Below are 15,237 nucleotides of genomic sequence, written 5' to 3'. Positions count from 1 at the left end.
CGGCAGTTTCACAGTGGCTGTACCACATGGCTTCTGCATTGGCTTTACAGATCGCAGATTACCACTCTTACAGATTTTGGGCACTTTTTACTGTCCACAATAAAGCAGCTCACCTCTCCCGTCAGCTTTTCAAAGAGGTTCTTAAAATCCTGGTCGCTGACCTTGCTTGAAACCTCTGGCTGGAAAGAAGAAAACATGTTAGACCTGGGGTGGGAGGTGAGTTGGTTCTGGCTTGTTTCTTTCAGTGAAGCTGGGCTCAGATCCTAGAAAGTGAAGATTTTATAAAATATTTCTCATCATGAATTTTCACTGGCAGCCAGGCACAGCTGCAGTGTCCCAGCTGTGGCCAAATCCAGGGTGATCCTGTATTAGGTCTACTACAGTCCTCAGCACTACTGACCGTAGAATCGAGCACCCAGGTGGCTAAGTCTAGCAACATTATCCTCCTCATTCTGTTAGAGGTTGTCTAAATTTAATCACCTGCTGCGTGCTTACATTTTTAGAATACTAGCATTATGTGTGTAAATGTATACTTACCATTTACATCGCAGTAGTGCAACCAACCGCTACTCTATAATCACACACTAAAATAGCTGACTGCATAAATGTAAGGGAATGGTCACAGGGGAGGGGCACGAAAGGTGAAGAAATCAAAGGTCATTCCATTAAAAAATGGAGGAAAAAGACCTCAACAACAAGACCTGCAGATGCAATAAATATTGTCTGCTTATAGCACAGTGGTACTTCTTATCATCAGTCTAAAAAACCTCTGTAACATTTAACCATCTCTCTGACCTCAGGTACAACTTTCTTTAAATTAGTCACCTTACTTTCTAACTCTTCTTACTCTCTTACCTATCTATATGTTCCATCTTTGCTTTTACCTTTCACTATCAATTAAAATGTTCTATTACATATTGTGTTGTAAATAGTATACCATGCCATACTTTGTATTGTTATTTGAATATTTTTACTGCTGTAATTGCCTATTGCTCATGTTTGATCTTGTTTTACTGTACACCACCTTGAGTGAGTTCCTTCAAAAAGGCGGTAAATAAATCCGACTAAATAAATAAATACAAATACATTTTTTATATGTGGGCAAATAAATAAACATGCAGGATTTTATATGAATCTCTCCTGCTGCAGGCCGAATTCTTTAATTTTTAAAGGATGTGTGCTCTGGAAGCAATACTGTCATCAGATGTTCATACTGAAGAGACTTATCACAATGCCTTATATTAAGCAACATGAAACCTGTGTCAGTCAATCAGATTGCTCAAATGCAAGATATCCACAATGAATATGCATGAGATAAATTTGGGTGTACTACCTCCACTATATGCAGATTAATCTCTCGCAGGGTTTAAGAGCAACGCCATGAGACTGGTTTTAGATTGTATAAGTCTGAGCTCCTGAAGAAGCCGAGAGGCGAAACACGGCACCATGTTGAGCTTTGACATGTTGGAGTAGTATGGATTTTCAATGGAGTGAGCATAACAGTTCAGTGTGTGCCTGCAATTCTTCAATGATGTTATGTGGTGAAACCCCAGCTTGACATGAATAATTGAGAGAAAATATGGAAAAGTGAAGAACAATCAAGTGGAGTTACCCACGTTTTAGTGGAGATAACAATAAAATGGCACGGCTGTGACTGGTGAACTTTAAATAAATAGGGACACAGTGATAAATCGCAATGTCATGTTGAATTGGGAGAAGTAATTTTGTTGGAGTGAACTTGATAAGGGGGGGTTTATATATTGCATATTATGTACTGATTGTAGGATTTGCACTGATGATACAGTAGTGTGGTTTAAGATTTTAAATAAGAGACTTGTTAATAAAATTAGATATTTGCTGTAATTGATAGTTAAGTGGACTTTTATTTAGAAACTTTGAGAGTATTATACTACTTTATTTAAATTGTGAACCCATTGATTTGAACTGAAATGCATATTCATAGGGGATATCCTGAAAACCTGACTGGCTGGATGTGTCCGGATTCTGGATTGAGAACCTTTGCACTACTATAACTAACCAAAAACAAGGATTATACAGAAGGAATTATTTGCAGAGTCAGAGACTGGCCCTCACCTCATACGGTTTTCCCTTCACGACATTGCCAATCTCCCTGGAAAGAGAAAAAGTTATATTCCATAAGTTTACAATGTGTTAATACATAAAAGAATTTTGTTACATCCTGACATGACTTAGCACTTTTCAACTTGCTTTGTCACTGTAGCAGTGCAGAAACACAGCTGCAGGCTCCCCTGGCCTGAATTAGGAGCAGCATATTTCAAACCTTCAAAGGCAAGAAAGTAGCAAAGACCCTTCATATCACCCAGCCACATCAGTGACATAGATAGGAAGTGAGTGGCTTAGGTTACTCTAGGAAGACATCACATCTTCTTAGCGACTGCATGACCGCACCTTGACTGCATCTCGAATATTGTGTTCAATCCTGGTCACTGCAGCTCAAAAAAGATATAGTGGAATTAGAAAAGGTGCAGAGAAAGACGGCAAAAATGATAAAGGGGATGGGATGACTTCCCTATGAGGAAAGGCTAAAGCGGCTAGGGCTCTTCAGCTTGGAGAAAAGACGGCTGAGGGGAGATATGACAGAGGTCTATAAAATAATGAGTGGAGTGGAAATGGTAGACGTGAAGCGTCTGTTTACTCTTTCCAAAAATACTAGGACTAAGGGGCATTCAATGAAGCTACAAAGTAGTAAATTTAAAATGAATTGGAGAAAATTTCTCTTTACTCAACGTGTATTTAAACTCTGGAATTCATTGCCAGAGAATATGGTAAAGTCGGTTAGCTTAGTGGGGTTTAAAAAAAGTTTGGATGGCTTCCTAAAGGACAAGTCCATAGACAATTATTAAAATGGACTTGGGGAAAATCCACTGCTTATTTTTGGGCGTACAACGGCATCGGAGTTGCCAGTTAAACTTTATTAAGTTATGATGAAACTTGGGAAGCTCCAGCTTTAGAAAACAATTGGATTTAGCCTGGAGCCCGCAAGCTAAGTACCTTTAGTGCATTATTTGCGTTTTTTTGCAATTATGTTGAATTTTTGAAATATTTGAACAGTAGTACATATTTCGATTTAAGTTTGTATATGTATATGAGCATTTTTTTGTACTACTGGATGGCTGGAGGCTATCAATGATTAGAAACATATACAGTCCTTAGAACCAGACCAATAAATGGTATATATGGACGTTTGAAATACTATGAGACAACCTCCGTAGCCAACTAGTCTTCTATTGCAATAGATCTTAATCTGACCAGTGTTGTGTAGTTATACAAAGTCTTTCTGAGATTAAGTGCAGCCATTCTTTTGTATTTTTGTATTTCTGGGATAAGCAGCATAAAATGTTTTGTACTTTTTTGGGATCTTGCCAGGTATTTGTGACCTGGGTTGGCCACTGTTGGAAACAGGATGCTGGGTTTGATGGACCTTTGGTCTGTCCTAGTATGGCAATACTTATGTACTTATGTAACTGGGGTCACGCCAATCGAAAAGATTTGTGAGCGCTCATCTACACCAAATCTCAGCAAGATGGCCACTATAATGAAAGTATAATAAGAAGGAAAAAGAAGAATACACACTAGCTACAAGTTGTCGAGGATAAAAAGGTGCCCACTCATAGCTTAAGCACTAGAGCTAAGGTTGGCAGTAGCAATAGTTCAGAATCTTAAGGGGAAGATCCCAGCCCTGATGCAGACAACTTGTTCATGGACCCACTGCAGCATGAGGTAAACCACAGAAATTAATTTTAAAAAAACAACCCAAAACTAAGAGGTCTCCTGAAGCAAAGAGGGAGATAATGTACTGCTACTTTTATGCCAAAACCCCCCCAAATAAAGAAAGCATGCCAGAAACAAGAAAAAAAATAGAAAAAAAAATATCACAGGACAATTAGAGAAAGGTAACTGATGAACATCTGAGATATCTGTTTGGGCAAATCAAAGAAAAGTACCTGAGTGAGGACATCTTAATACAGTCAGGAGATGATGCAGAAAGAGAAAGAGAGAGAAAAAGGAGATTTGAAGAGAAACACGAGAGGTGCTACAACAGTCAAAAAGCAGCAGAAGAAAGGTACCTGGGGGGTAGGGGTGGGGGTTAGATACATCAGAAACAGAAAATGTAACTGTTATTGTTCCGTTTTACATTGATTTAGACACTGAAGAGATAACTATGGGCCCTGTTTATCAAGCAGCGTTAGAGGCGAGTTAAAATTTTTAACATGTGTTAACCACGTACGCGCGTTAACCATGTACGTGCCTACAATATTCCTATAGGCACCTACATGGTTAGTGCATGTGCTAAGTGTAGGCACGCTAAAAACACTAACGCACCTTAGTAAACAGGGCCCTATGTCTTTTGAAAAAAAAAAACATTTTCTTTAAAAAAACAAAAGTAACATCCTATATACCCAATTATAACTCCATATGAATCAAAATCACAAGCACCGAACCACTTGAAACCAGCAAGAGTTAAAAAAAAATGGCAAAAAAGTTAAGAACGGGTAGCAGACCTAAAACACATCAAAAACACAATTCAAAATCTTAAAAACCTCTGGAAAAAGGAAGAAATAAAATAAAACTGTGCGTTCCAGTAGTGTATTTCAGTGATGTGATGATGTATATGACATCTGTCTTTGGTTCACTCGTGGGGTTAAAATGGGGAGTGAAAAACACATTAAAAACTACAAAAAAAAAAAAAGCAATTTTAAATTAAAATGAATGAACTACTAGAGACTTCATGTAAAACACATTTGGTATGTAGGAAGATACATGTTAGTGTATAAATACAACACTAATCAGTATTACATTGCATAATCACTCAATCTGATACAGTACAGAACATAATATTAAATAATTACACAGAACACATATGTGTATCAATATTGATAAATAAATACAACTTAAAAGAACAGATGTAGTCATCAATAATTATAAATATACTATAAGATCTAATTCACGATTCAAACCATGAGGTGTAACTGTATTGAACTCAAAGATATATTTCTGTTCTATCTTTAATATTAACTTATCTATATCGCCACCTCTCCAGGAACATTTAGGCTGTGGGAGGAATACAGAAATGGTATTCTTCAAAGGAATATCCAAGTTCAGTGGAATGATCCTGCTAAAGATTTTCCTTCCACCTTACGTTTTATAGTTCTTGTATGTTCAATTATTCTTAGGTTAAACTGGCATAAGGTCTTGCCAATATACAGTACCCCACATGGACATAGCTACATATACTACACCCTTGCTTTTACAGTTAGAAAATTGTCTGAGGTCCCGATGCACAAAACGTACCGTGCCTGCAACGTTTCCTTTAGATAAGTTGTAGCCAATCTAAAGCAAACGTTATTTAGCGAGTAATGCACAAAGGGGTTTTCTGTGGCTCTAACATGTGCCATTAGCAGCTACCGAGAATCCTATGCAAATGCATTACAAGCAGCTCATTAATATTAAAATGAGAATTCCGAGCAATGCACAAAAATTTCTGTGCACTGATCGCCTACCTTTAGGACTAGATGCTATATATTACGCCTAAAAAATTAGCGCTGAAAAAACACACCTACACTTACTTTATAGATTAAAGCCTAAATTTCCACATGGTTTATAGAATATGCTGAGCGCCTGTCCGCGTAGCTAAATTTAGTTGAAGGCAGTTATGCCAAGTAAATACCAACACCTAAATTAGCCTCAGACCTGGTGTATTCTATAACAACGCACATAGATTTTAGAAATGTTCATTCCACGCCCATGACCACACCCCGTTTTCAACTATGCTACTTAGAATTTTTGCGCATCACATTATAGTATGTTGTGTGTGTAAATTTTAATTAACACCAATTAGTGTCAATAATTGATTGCTAATTGGGAATTATCGGTGCTGATTGGCTTGTTAAGTAATTAAGTTGCGCGCACAAATCCAGAATATGTCTGGATTTGCATGTGCAATTTAAGTTACGCTATATAGAATCTGGGGGTTAATATGCAAATTTTATGGCAAGTCTGGAGCTGTCCTTACGGGGAACAGATTGCTCCCCATATGGTATGCACTGTGTGCATTGACTCCTGACCTCATCCTCCCTCCCCCAAAACCTTAAAAAACCTCGGTCGGGTGGTTGGGAGGTCCTCCTGATCTACACCCATGACATTCCTGGTGGTCCAGTGGACCCCTCTCAACCCCCCCCCCCCCCCCCCACTTCAAAAGTTCTGATCCCCCCCTCCAAAACATACCCTTGTGGTCCAGTGGACTCCTCCTGCCCTTATCCAGAGCTGTGTGCGTAACAAAGATACATAATAAAATATTACAGAAAAACATCTAATACAACACAACTCAGTGAAAATATAACAAAAAATAAACTATATTCCATCCTATGAACTCTGAAAGGAAGCACTATGCCACTAGTAGTAAACATGAGAGTTTGAGATCATATTCAACGTACCCTGGCTTAGAGATGTAGTTCTTTACTGTCACAACATGCACAGAACTAACCCATTTGGAGACATTGCCCTGAGATGGAGTTTAGGTTGGGACTTATACTACCATTGCTATGAAATGTGCTATTTTTCTCACTAGGGAGAAGATTATGGATCATGAATGTATCAGATGATGCCTATTACATGTAATTTAATTTGGTTTATTGACGAAATATAATTTATGACCTTCAGGGCCGTGCCAACACGGTAAGCGCCACAGGGGGGTGCCTGCCTTCAAGGGCGCCGCGCTGTCAAGTTGTATTAAAAAAAAAACAACCTTACTCCTCCGCTCCATCCCCGATTCCCCGGCGCTTTAAATTTACCTCGCTCCGCCTCCGACGTCTGCACAACGTCAGTGAAAGTGCTGCCTGTCTGACGTCTCTCCACCAGCCTTCCCTTCGCTCGTTCGTTCCCTCTATGTCCCGCCCTCAAGGAAATGACGTCAGAAGAAGGCGGGACACAGAGGGAACGAACGAGCGAAGGGAAGGCTGGTGGAGAGACGTCAGACAGGCAGCGCTTTCACTGACGCTGCACAGACATTGGAGCCGGAGGCGGAGAGAGGTAAATTTAAAGCGCCGGGGAATCGGGGATGGAGCGGAGGAGGCTCAGGCTGAATGAGAAGTATGCTCAGAGCCTCCTCTGCAGGCCAAACCCAGCCATTTCCTCCATCACGCCCCAGACGGCAGCTTGGGGGAGCAGCGCTCGGCTCTTTGGCACCGACCAGCTCTTCCACGCGCCTTGGAGCCAGGCAGGTCCGGGGGGGCGCGCGCCAACTGATAGTTTGCAGGGGGGCGCCAACTGATGGTCTGCAGGGGTGCGCCAGAGACCCTAGGCATGGCCCTGATGACCTTCATGGGTTTTCTACTAATTTCACAAGGACTTTTGCTAAAATCTTCTTTGTCTCCATTTTCCCACTGCCTAGGAGCACTGCATGGGTACTTACAAAGCCTTTGCTCGTTTCTCTGAAAAGACTCGGAGGCAAAATTCTCCATCCTTGAATGGCTCAAATGTGGAAGGTACAACGATGTACTCTCCGACTGGCAACTTGAGACGCTTGGCAGCCTCTCGCGTGTTGATATAAGTGTCAGTTCGAGCTGCTGCCGGAGTTCTCGAGAAGAAATCCCGGCTCAGATGAACGTCAGTGTGATTTTGAAGCTAACGGGAAAGAAGAAAAGTTAATCACATGAGAAAATAGCAATGGTTCATTCTAATAGACTATGATTTCTTACATTGCAAAAGTCAACAGTATTTGTCTCTTATGTGGCAGTCTCTCCCATCTATTTGTGGAGAGAACACACTGCTTATGTTAGAGAGAAAAGCAAGAGATGGCCTAGTTGTAGCATGAATAGAAATGGAAAACCTGCTGCTCATATGCAATTCTGTATGATTCTGAATCTTGGGGAATACAAGTAGACATCTTCACCCCCCAACCTCCTGCTCTTATCTGTAAAGTATAGAGTTTGAACATCATCTCCTCTTGAAATCACCAAATCAAAGAAGGAAGACAGTATTCAGAATAAGCAGAGACACTTCCATTTCACACTGAGGTTTGGTCCTACCTGAGCATATTGGGGGCACTATGGGGACAAGCATACTGGAGCTATGGCCCCCCTCACTGAACTCATGGCTTCTACTCTCCCTCCTTCCTTCTTCCAGATCTCATGACTATCACTCTACAGCACAAAAGACCAAACATCACAGCTTCTGCTCTCCTTCCCATTGAACTGGATTCCATGCCTCTCCCTATCCCCCTATTTCTTCTTCCCGGAGCTATGCCCCCCCCCCCCCCCCACTGAACTCATGGCTTCTACTCTCCCTCCTTCCTTCTTCCAGATCTCATGACTATCACTCTACAGCACAAAAGACCAAACATCACAGCTTCTGCTCTCCTTCCCGTTGAACTGGATTTCACGCCTCTCCCTATCCCCCTGTTTTTTTTTCCCTGATCTCATGGCTGTCACTGAGATCCCTACCTCTCTCACAGACCAATTGCGGGCATACCATTATTCACTAAACTTTTGGAAACATTTATAAGTAGGCAATTATCTGTGTAATGGTATCAGTTTATTACTGAAATATGTAGCATGTTTGCTGGATTATATATACACCAATATATTTGTGTATCTTTTGAAGATATATGTTTGTGCAGCTTTTGGAGAATAGTTTCATTTCAAGCCTCTCTCTCTCCATTCCTTTTTAACTACACACACTTAACAAACACAAAAGAGCTTCCTCTGCCCTCCCACCTAACAAAAGATGGACTAAGGTGGGCACCTGAATAAAACAAAGAACTCAGAGGAGACCATAAACAGGACATTTGCTTGTCAAAGGTATACCTGCCCCTCCCATCAGCTTCCAGACATGTGCAGAAAGGAAGGACTTGTAATGTGTATCTGCCCCAGAGACTGAACAGGACATCAAAAGACATTTGCCAGCAAAATCCAGACTGTAAGTCTCGTGATGTCATACCAGGACTCAGGGGTCGTGTGCAGACATGAGACTACATTAACCATAATGCCTTGCAAAATATCCAAGACATGCACACACCATGCTTCTCTGCTAACATTATAAAAGGCCTGGAAACAGCCCAGCTCGCTCTCTTGGGACCTGCCTCCTCTGGAAACCTGCCTCTCTTGGAAACTGCTGCTCTCTTTGGGGTCCGCTGATGCCTTGCTCCTAAAACATGTGCTTACCTAATGCTGTTCATACTGTGTAACAAGGACTTGTAAGTAACATAACTTTTGATCTACCTGCTACTTTGTTCTATTTTATGCACAGATTATCTGTTCTAAGATCCCTTTAAAACCTACCTCTCGTGTGCAATTGTATATTAAATCAACCTTTTTTGAAGCTAAAAATACGGTCTCTTTGTGTTCTGAGTATACTTAATTTATTTAATTTATTGCAATTATCACCTTTGGTGATTGGTGGAGAAATCAATATAAATACAGCACCTGCTCTTAAATTATAAGCAGTGGCGAGTTGCTCTCGAGCTATTTTCCCCAAAATAACTCATTTCTTCCAACATATTAATTGCTGGAGAAGTGGGTAGAATTTCTTGTAACATCTGAATACAGTATAGTCTTGATTATCTGACCTAAACGGGACCAACTCATTGTCGGATAAGTGAAAGGTTGGATAATATGGAAAACACTGCATAAATCCTTTAAACAATGTAAAAACAAAGGCATAGACTCCCGCATGCCTAGAGATCGGCGCTGAAATCCAGGCATATTCTATAACAACGCATGTAACTTAATTTTATTTATTTATAAATGTATAGCATTTAGACCCCGCATTATCTCAAAGAAGTTTGGGTTCAATGTGACTTAAGTCAAACTTTAAAGCAAAGTACAATAAAGATTAAACAAAAGTAAAAAACAATAAGAGGTATAACATCATAGCAGCAGAATGTAATTGGCTTAACAAGCTAATCAGTGTTGATAACAACACTTAACAAGCAATAATAAGCACTAACATAATGCAACAATGATTTTGCTACTGAGAGAAAAACGTGATTTATACTAAATTGAACCCGCCGATTCCAAATATGAACTCCGAGTTTGCCTGACACGTCTAGATTTTAAGTTATACATGCAAAGCCTATTCACTTATAATATTAATGCTTGGGATCATTTGTGCTAGTAGGTCAGAACTTCCTTGGGAACAGACGAGCTGAAAACTATACTGAACTAGTAGACAACATGCTTAAAGCATATGAACAACTTGGCTGCCGAATGTCATTTAAAATGCATTTCTTACATTCCCATCTTGACTTTTTCCCACCCAATTTGGGACACGTAAGTGACGAACATGGAGAGAGGTTCCATAAAGACATTTCTACAATGGAGAACAGATATCAAGGCCACTGGAATCCCAACATGATGGGGGACTACTGCTGGTTTTTGCAACGGGAAAATATGACCGGTCACAAACGCAAAAGCAGATGTCTGAAGCACCTTTAACAGTACTGGGCCTTGCTGAAGACTTTTAAACTGGAATACAAGACTTTTTTGAAATTTTGTTATTCCATTACATTTTCATATACTGTTTACTACGAAAACTTTGATGTAGATCAGGTAATTGCTGGAATAAAACTCGTTCTGTAAAAAATTATTCAATACTTTCCAAGTGCTTAATTCATTTGGGCAAACTTATGCATAACAAAATTTCCTGACGTGTTAACAACAATTCTGACTTCGGATTTGGAATACGCACACTGAATTTAATATAGGACAAATGGTTTTTGCCCAGTAGCACATGAAAAATGTTGTTGTTGTGCTGTGTAATTGGTAATAATTAGAATTTACACGCACAACTCGCTAAGCGTTTTCTGTATTGAACTGTACCTAAATTCTAATGCATGCAGTTCAAAAGGGGCTTGGCTATGGGTGGGGAAATGGGCATTTCGTGGGTGTTCCAAAATTTACACACATAGTTATAGAATTTGGCCCAGTGCGTGTAAATCCACATTCAGAGATTTACGCCACATTTTCATTGGTGTAAATGGAGGTGTGTAGTTTTAGGCACTGGGATATCAACTAACCAGCTTATAATCGAACGAGAAAAACGCCCAAGTTCCGACCTAAATCGGGAGATGGGCGTTTATCTCACAAAAACGATTAAAGCGGTATAATCGAAAGCCGATTTTGGACGTTTTCAACTGCACTCCGTCGCGGATGCGGACAAAGTTGATGGGAGCGTGTCAGAGGTGTGGCGAAGGCGGAACTGGGGCGTGGTTATCTGCCGAACAGAGATGGGCGCATTTCACAGATAATGGGACAAAAGTATGCGTTTTTAGCTAGAATTTAGGGCACTTTTCCTGGACCCTGTTTTTTCACGAATAAGGCCCCAAAAAGTGCCCTAAATGACCAGATGACCACTGGAGGGAATCGGGGATGACCTCCCCTGACTCCCCCAGTGGTCATAAACCCCCTCCCACCACAAAAAATGATGTTTCACAACTTTTTATTTTGACCCTCAAATGTCATACCCACCTCCCTGGCAGCAGTATGCAGGTCCCTGGAGCAGTTGTTAGGGGGTGCAGTGGACTTCAGGCAGGTGGACCCAGGCCCATCCCCCCCCTACCTGTTACAATTGTGCTGCTTAATGCTTAGTCGTCCAACCCCCCCCGAACCCACTGTACCCACATGTAGGTGCCCCCCTTCACTCCTTAGGGCTATAGTAATGGTGTAGACTTGTGGGCAGTGGGTTTTGAGGGGGATTTGGGGGGCTCTACACACAAGGGAAGGGTGCTATGCACCTGGGAGCTCTTTTACCTTTTGTTCTGTTTTTGTAAAAGTGCCCCCTAGGGTGCCTGGTTGGTGTCCTGGCATGTTAGGGGGACCAGTGCACTACGACTCCTGGCCCCTCCCACGAACAAATGCCTTGGATTTATTCGTTTTTGAGCTGGGCGATTTCATTGTCCATTATCGCTGAAAAGCAAAAACGCCCAGCTCACAACTTGGCGAATAAAACATGGACGTCTAATTGTTTCGAAAATACGCTTGGGTCCGCCCCTTCACGGACCCGTTCTCGGAGATAAACGCCCATGGAGATAGGCGTTTCTGTTCGATTATGCCCCTCTAAGTGTATCGCCATTTACAGAACACACTTAGGCAGAAAAGTTTACTGTTTGGATTTTTTAGGAACCTTGGGGGAGATTCTTTATATGGCACCTAACCAATCAGCGCTGAAATCAGTGCCAACTAAGCGTGTTCTATAATTGGTGTCTAGATTTGGGCACCATTTATAGAATATTCTTAGTTGATATTTAAGCACCTAAATCTACGTGCATCCATTTACACCAATGAAAATGTGGCGTAAATCCCAGCGTGTAGATTTAGGCATGTTAGGCCATATTCTATAACTAGGCATGTAAATTTTGGAATGCCCATGAAACACTCATTTCCCTGCCCATAACCACACCCCTTTTTGCCTGCACGCATTAGAAGTTCAGCACACATAGTTACAGAATATGCTTAGCGAGTTGTGAGCCTAAATTCTAATCAATGCCAATAAGTGCTCATTATTGTTTGGTAAGTGATGTTATCAGTGCTCAAGTATGCAGAGTATGAAGATTTCAGAATCAAAAGTGAAAATCAAATGTAATAATAATAGTAATAAAGATAATAAATGTCCAGAATCAGTTTAAATCCTTAAACCTGAAAAAGCATTAAGACAAATAGAAGAAATGTGCAGCCCCCACACCTACCCAACATTACCCTTCCCCCCAACTTACTTAAAATAAACATGTGCACCATCCACCCCTGCACCTCCCACGGTTTCCCCTGATCCTCATCCCTGCTGGGACATACCTAGAAGAGGCAGGAGTAATGCCCAATTGTTCCTGCCTCTGGTGCTGCCATATTGAAAAATGGGAATTTGGTAGTCTCCACTCACATTAACAAATAAAGGAGAAATTCCCATGTTTGGCAGACTGACCTGCTTGGTGCATACCAGGATCCACTGTATGGGATCAGGCACTGCCATTGCGTTGCCAGGGGCAGAAGCAAACTGTGGATCACTCCTGCCTCTTTCAGGTGCACCCCAACATGGGGTCAGGGGTGCCTGAGGAAGAAGTCATGGGGTGGGGGTACACTAGATCCCAGGGATATTTTTAGTTTAAGTAAGTTGGGGGGAAAGGGGGTTGGATCAGGGGTAGAGAGGATGCACTAGACACCAGGGACATGTTTTTTTAAAGAAAGTTGGGGGCAGTTGCATAACTAGACTTTCAATTGGAGGGGCTGAGCCCAAAGTGGGGGGGGGGGCACAAAATTCTGCCTTGCCCCTCACTGTCCACCCCATCCTGCTCTCTATGACCTCCAAATACCTGAGCTAGTGGAGATCCCCAAGATCCTCCAGCGGAACATGTCCTCCACCAGTGACCTAGCAGTCAACAGCACTTTCCATAGGCTACTGTCGCACCGACCCTCTTCCCCATGCATACGCCAAAACTGAGCATGCACAGAGGGATGGAGGGGGGACAGCACAGTGGTGGACCATGGAAAGTACCTTCAACTTCCAGGCCGCTGGCGGGGCTTGGGGATCCCTGTCAGATATAGCAGCAGATGGTGCTGCAATTTGGGGGAAGGGTTGAATTCAAAGTTGGGGGGGGGGGGTTCCCCATACGTATGCCACAGGTTGTGGGAAGAAGCGGTCAGATGAGGTCAGGGAAGGGGGGCATTAGGATCAATGCAGAAAAAAGGGTGGTCAGAGCATCTGGGATCAGCGGGGTTGTGGAGGATTCGAGGGACTGAGGTCAGCCAACCCTGTTATGCTAGGTCAGACTTGGCGGTAATTTTCTTGCACTGTGCTCGCTTAATAACTTCTCAGCATTGAGGCAGACTAGCTAATAGCCTGCTTAATATTTATTTGAATGCGCTGGGTGCTGATGGTCTGCATCACTACTCGCCGTTAACCGCACACTGCAACCCGCAGTAGTTTTCTGCCCCTTGGATTGTAAACCCTCTGGTGACAGGAAAATACCTACTATACCTGACTGTAACTCAGCTTGAGTTACTGCTGAAAAGGACTGAAAGCTAACTACAAAATCCCTTCTCTTCCCCACCAAGCTAAAATTCCTGCCTACAGGTGCTAGTTACTAACCAGATCTGTTCCATAGTGTCACATGGGCAGTGTATGAAAATACAGGGAATGTGACATGACTATCCTCTGAAGGACCAAAAGCTGCAGCTTCTCACCAGCACTGCTATAGCCCAAAAAGAACTCTGATTAAAGCAGCTTCTCACCCCACCTCCCCTGTCTCTGCACTGCCAAGAGCTCATGTTCCCTCCATACTACTAGCAGCTGTATAATACAGACTGTAAAGAAAGCAAGGGAAGCAACACACAGCTGAAAAAGAAAGTCAATTCAAAACTGAATCAAATGTCAATTAAAAGTGCACTTATTCTACACATTGTCACTGTAAGGCTGGACTCCTGGAGGCAGCAGTACAAAGAGGGTGAGGTATGTTTGACAGAGGTGTGATGTGGCAGTATTTCTGGCCTGGTTACAAGACCAAGATAAGTCAACTTATGACGCACCACTGCATATCACCTCTATTTAATTGGTCAGGACAGCGCCCACAGTTTTGTTGATTTTGTTCTCAGCTGACACTCAGCCGGGGTTTTTTTGACTCCTCTGTGTGTCACAGGTACAGACACTTTCAGCTCCAGTTTGCATAGGACACCTAGGGTAGAAAATGGATGTTCAAAAATGCCCTGGGTATTTTACAAAAGGCACACTGAGTATGGGCCTTATATAAAACAGGTCTAAAGAAGGGCAAGAGTACCCATGTATTTGCCAGCATGTACCAGCAGGAACAGCCATTCTCTCTTCCTCCCTCCTTCCCCCAATGTGGACCAATACACAGGCTCTAGATGTAGAAATGTAGCATCAGGAAGGCAAAATGGCTGACAGTGACAGGAAATAGTTTCATATCTTCCAGAGTAATGTCTTCAGATGAGTTAGTTCTGTGTATTCCAGACCCTTGCCTTATACAAAATAGGGGACCACGAAAAAACAAGCCGATATTAACTGAAATCGAGACCCCCTTCCCCTCCGCCAAAGAAAGCCAAACTCTATAAGCAGTGCAATTCTGATAAAGAAACAGAAATGTATTTTCTCCTGTACTCTGCTAATTATAAAAATAGAAAAGATGTACATTTCTTAAAAAGAATTAAATAAAATAATTGTTCTCTACCTTTGTTGTCTGGGCACTTTTCT

At 41.9% G+C, this 15,237-nt stretch overlaps 1 protein-coding gene across 1 annotated transcript in view; it reads right to left on the bottom strand.

The window, feature by feature from the left end:
• Nucleotides 1-15,237, bottom strand: part of CAPN8 (calpain 8) — a 135,580-nt gene that overhangs the window by 46,738 nt on the left and 73,605 nt on the right. The window contains exons 12-14 of the mRNA XM_030195968.1: nucleotides 7,454-7,665; nucleotides 2,095-2,131; nucleotides 114-179 (exon numbers count right to left, since the gene is read on the bottom strand). Coding sequence (XP_030051828.1) covers nucleotides 114-179; nucleotides 2,095-2,131; nucleotides 7,454-7,665 — 315 coding nt within the window. The remainder of the gene's footprint in view (nucleotides 1-113; nucleotides 180-2,094; nucleotides 2,132-7,453; nucleotides 7,666-15,237) is intronic.

Source organism: Microcaecilia unicolor, chromosome 3 (genome assembly GCF_901765095.1).
Source record: "Microcaecilia unicolor chromosome 3, aMicUni1.1, whole genome shotgun sequence".
Classification (NCBI taxonomy): domain Eukaryota; kingdom Metazoa; phylum Chordata; class Amphibia; order Gymnophiona; family Siphonopidae; genus Microcaecilia; species Microcaecilia unicolor.
The sequence above is the reverse complement of the archived record's forward strand: the minus strand, read 5'-3'. Positions and strand labels throughout refer to the sequence as shown.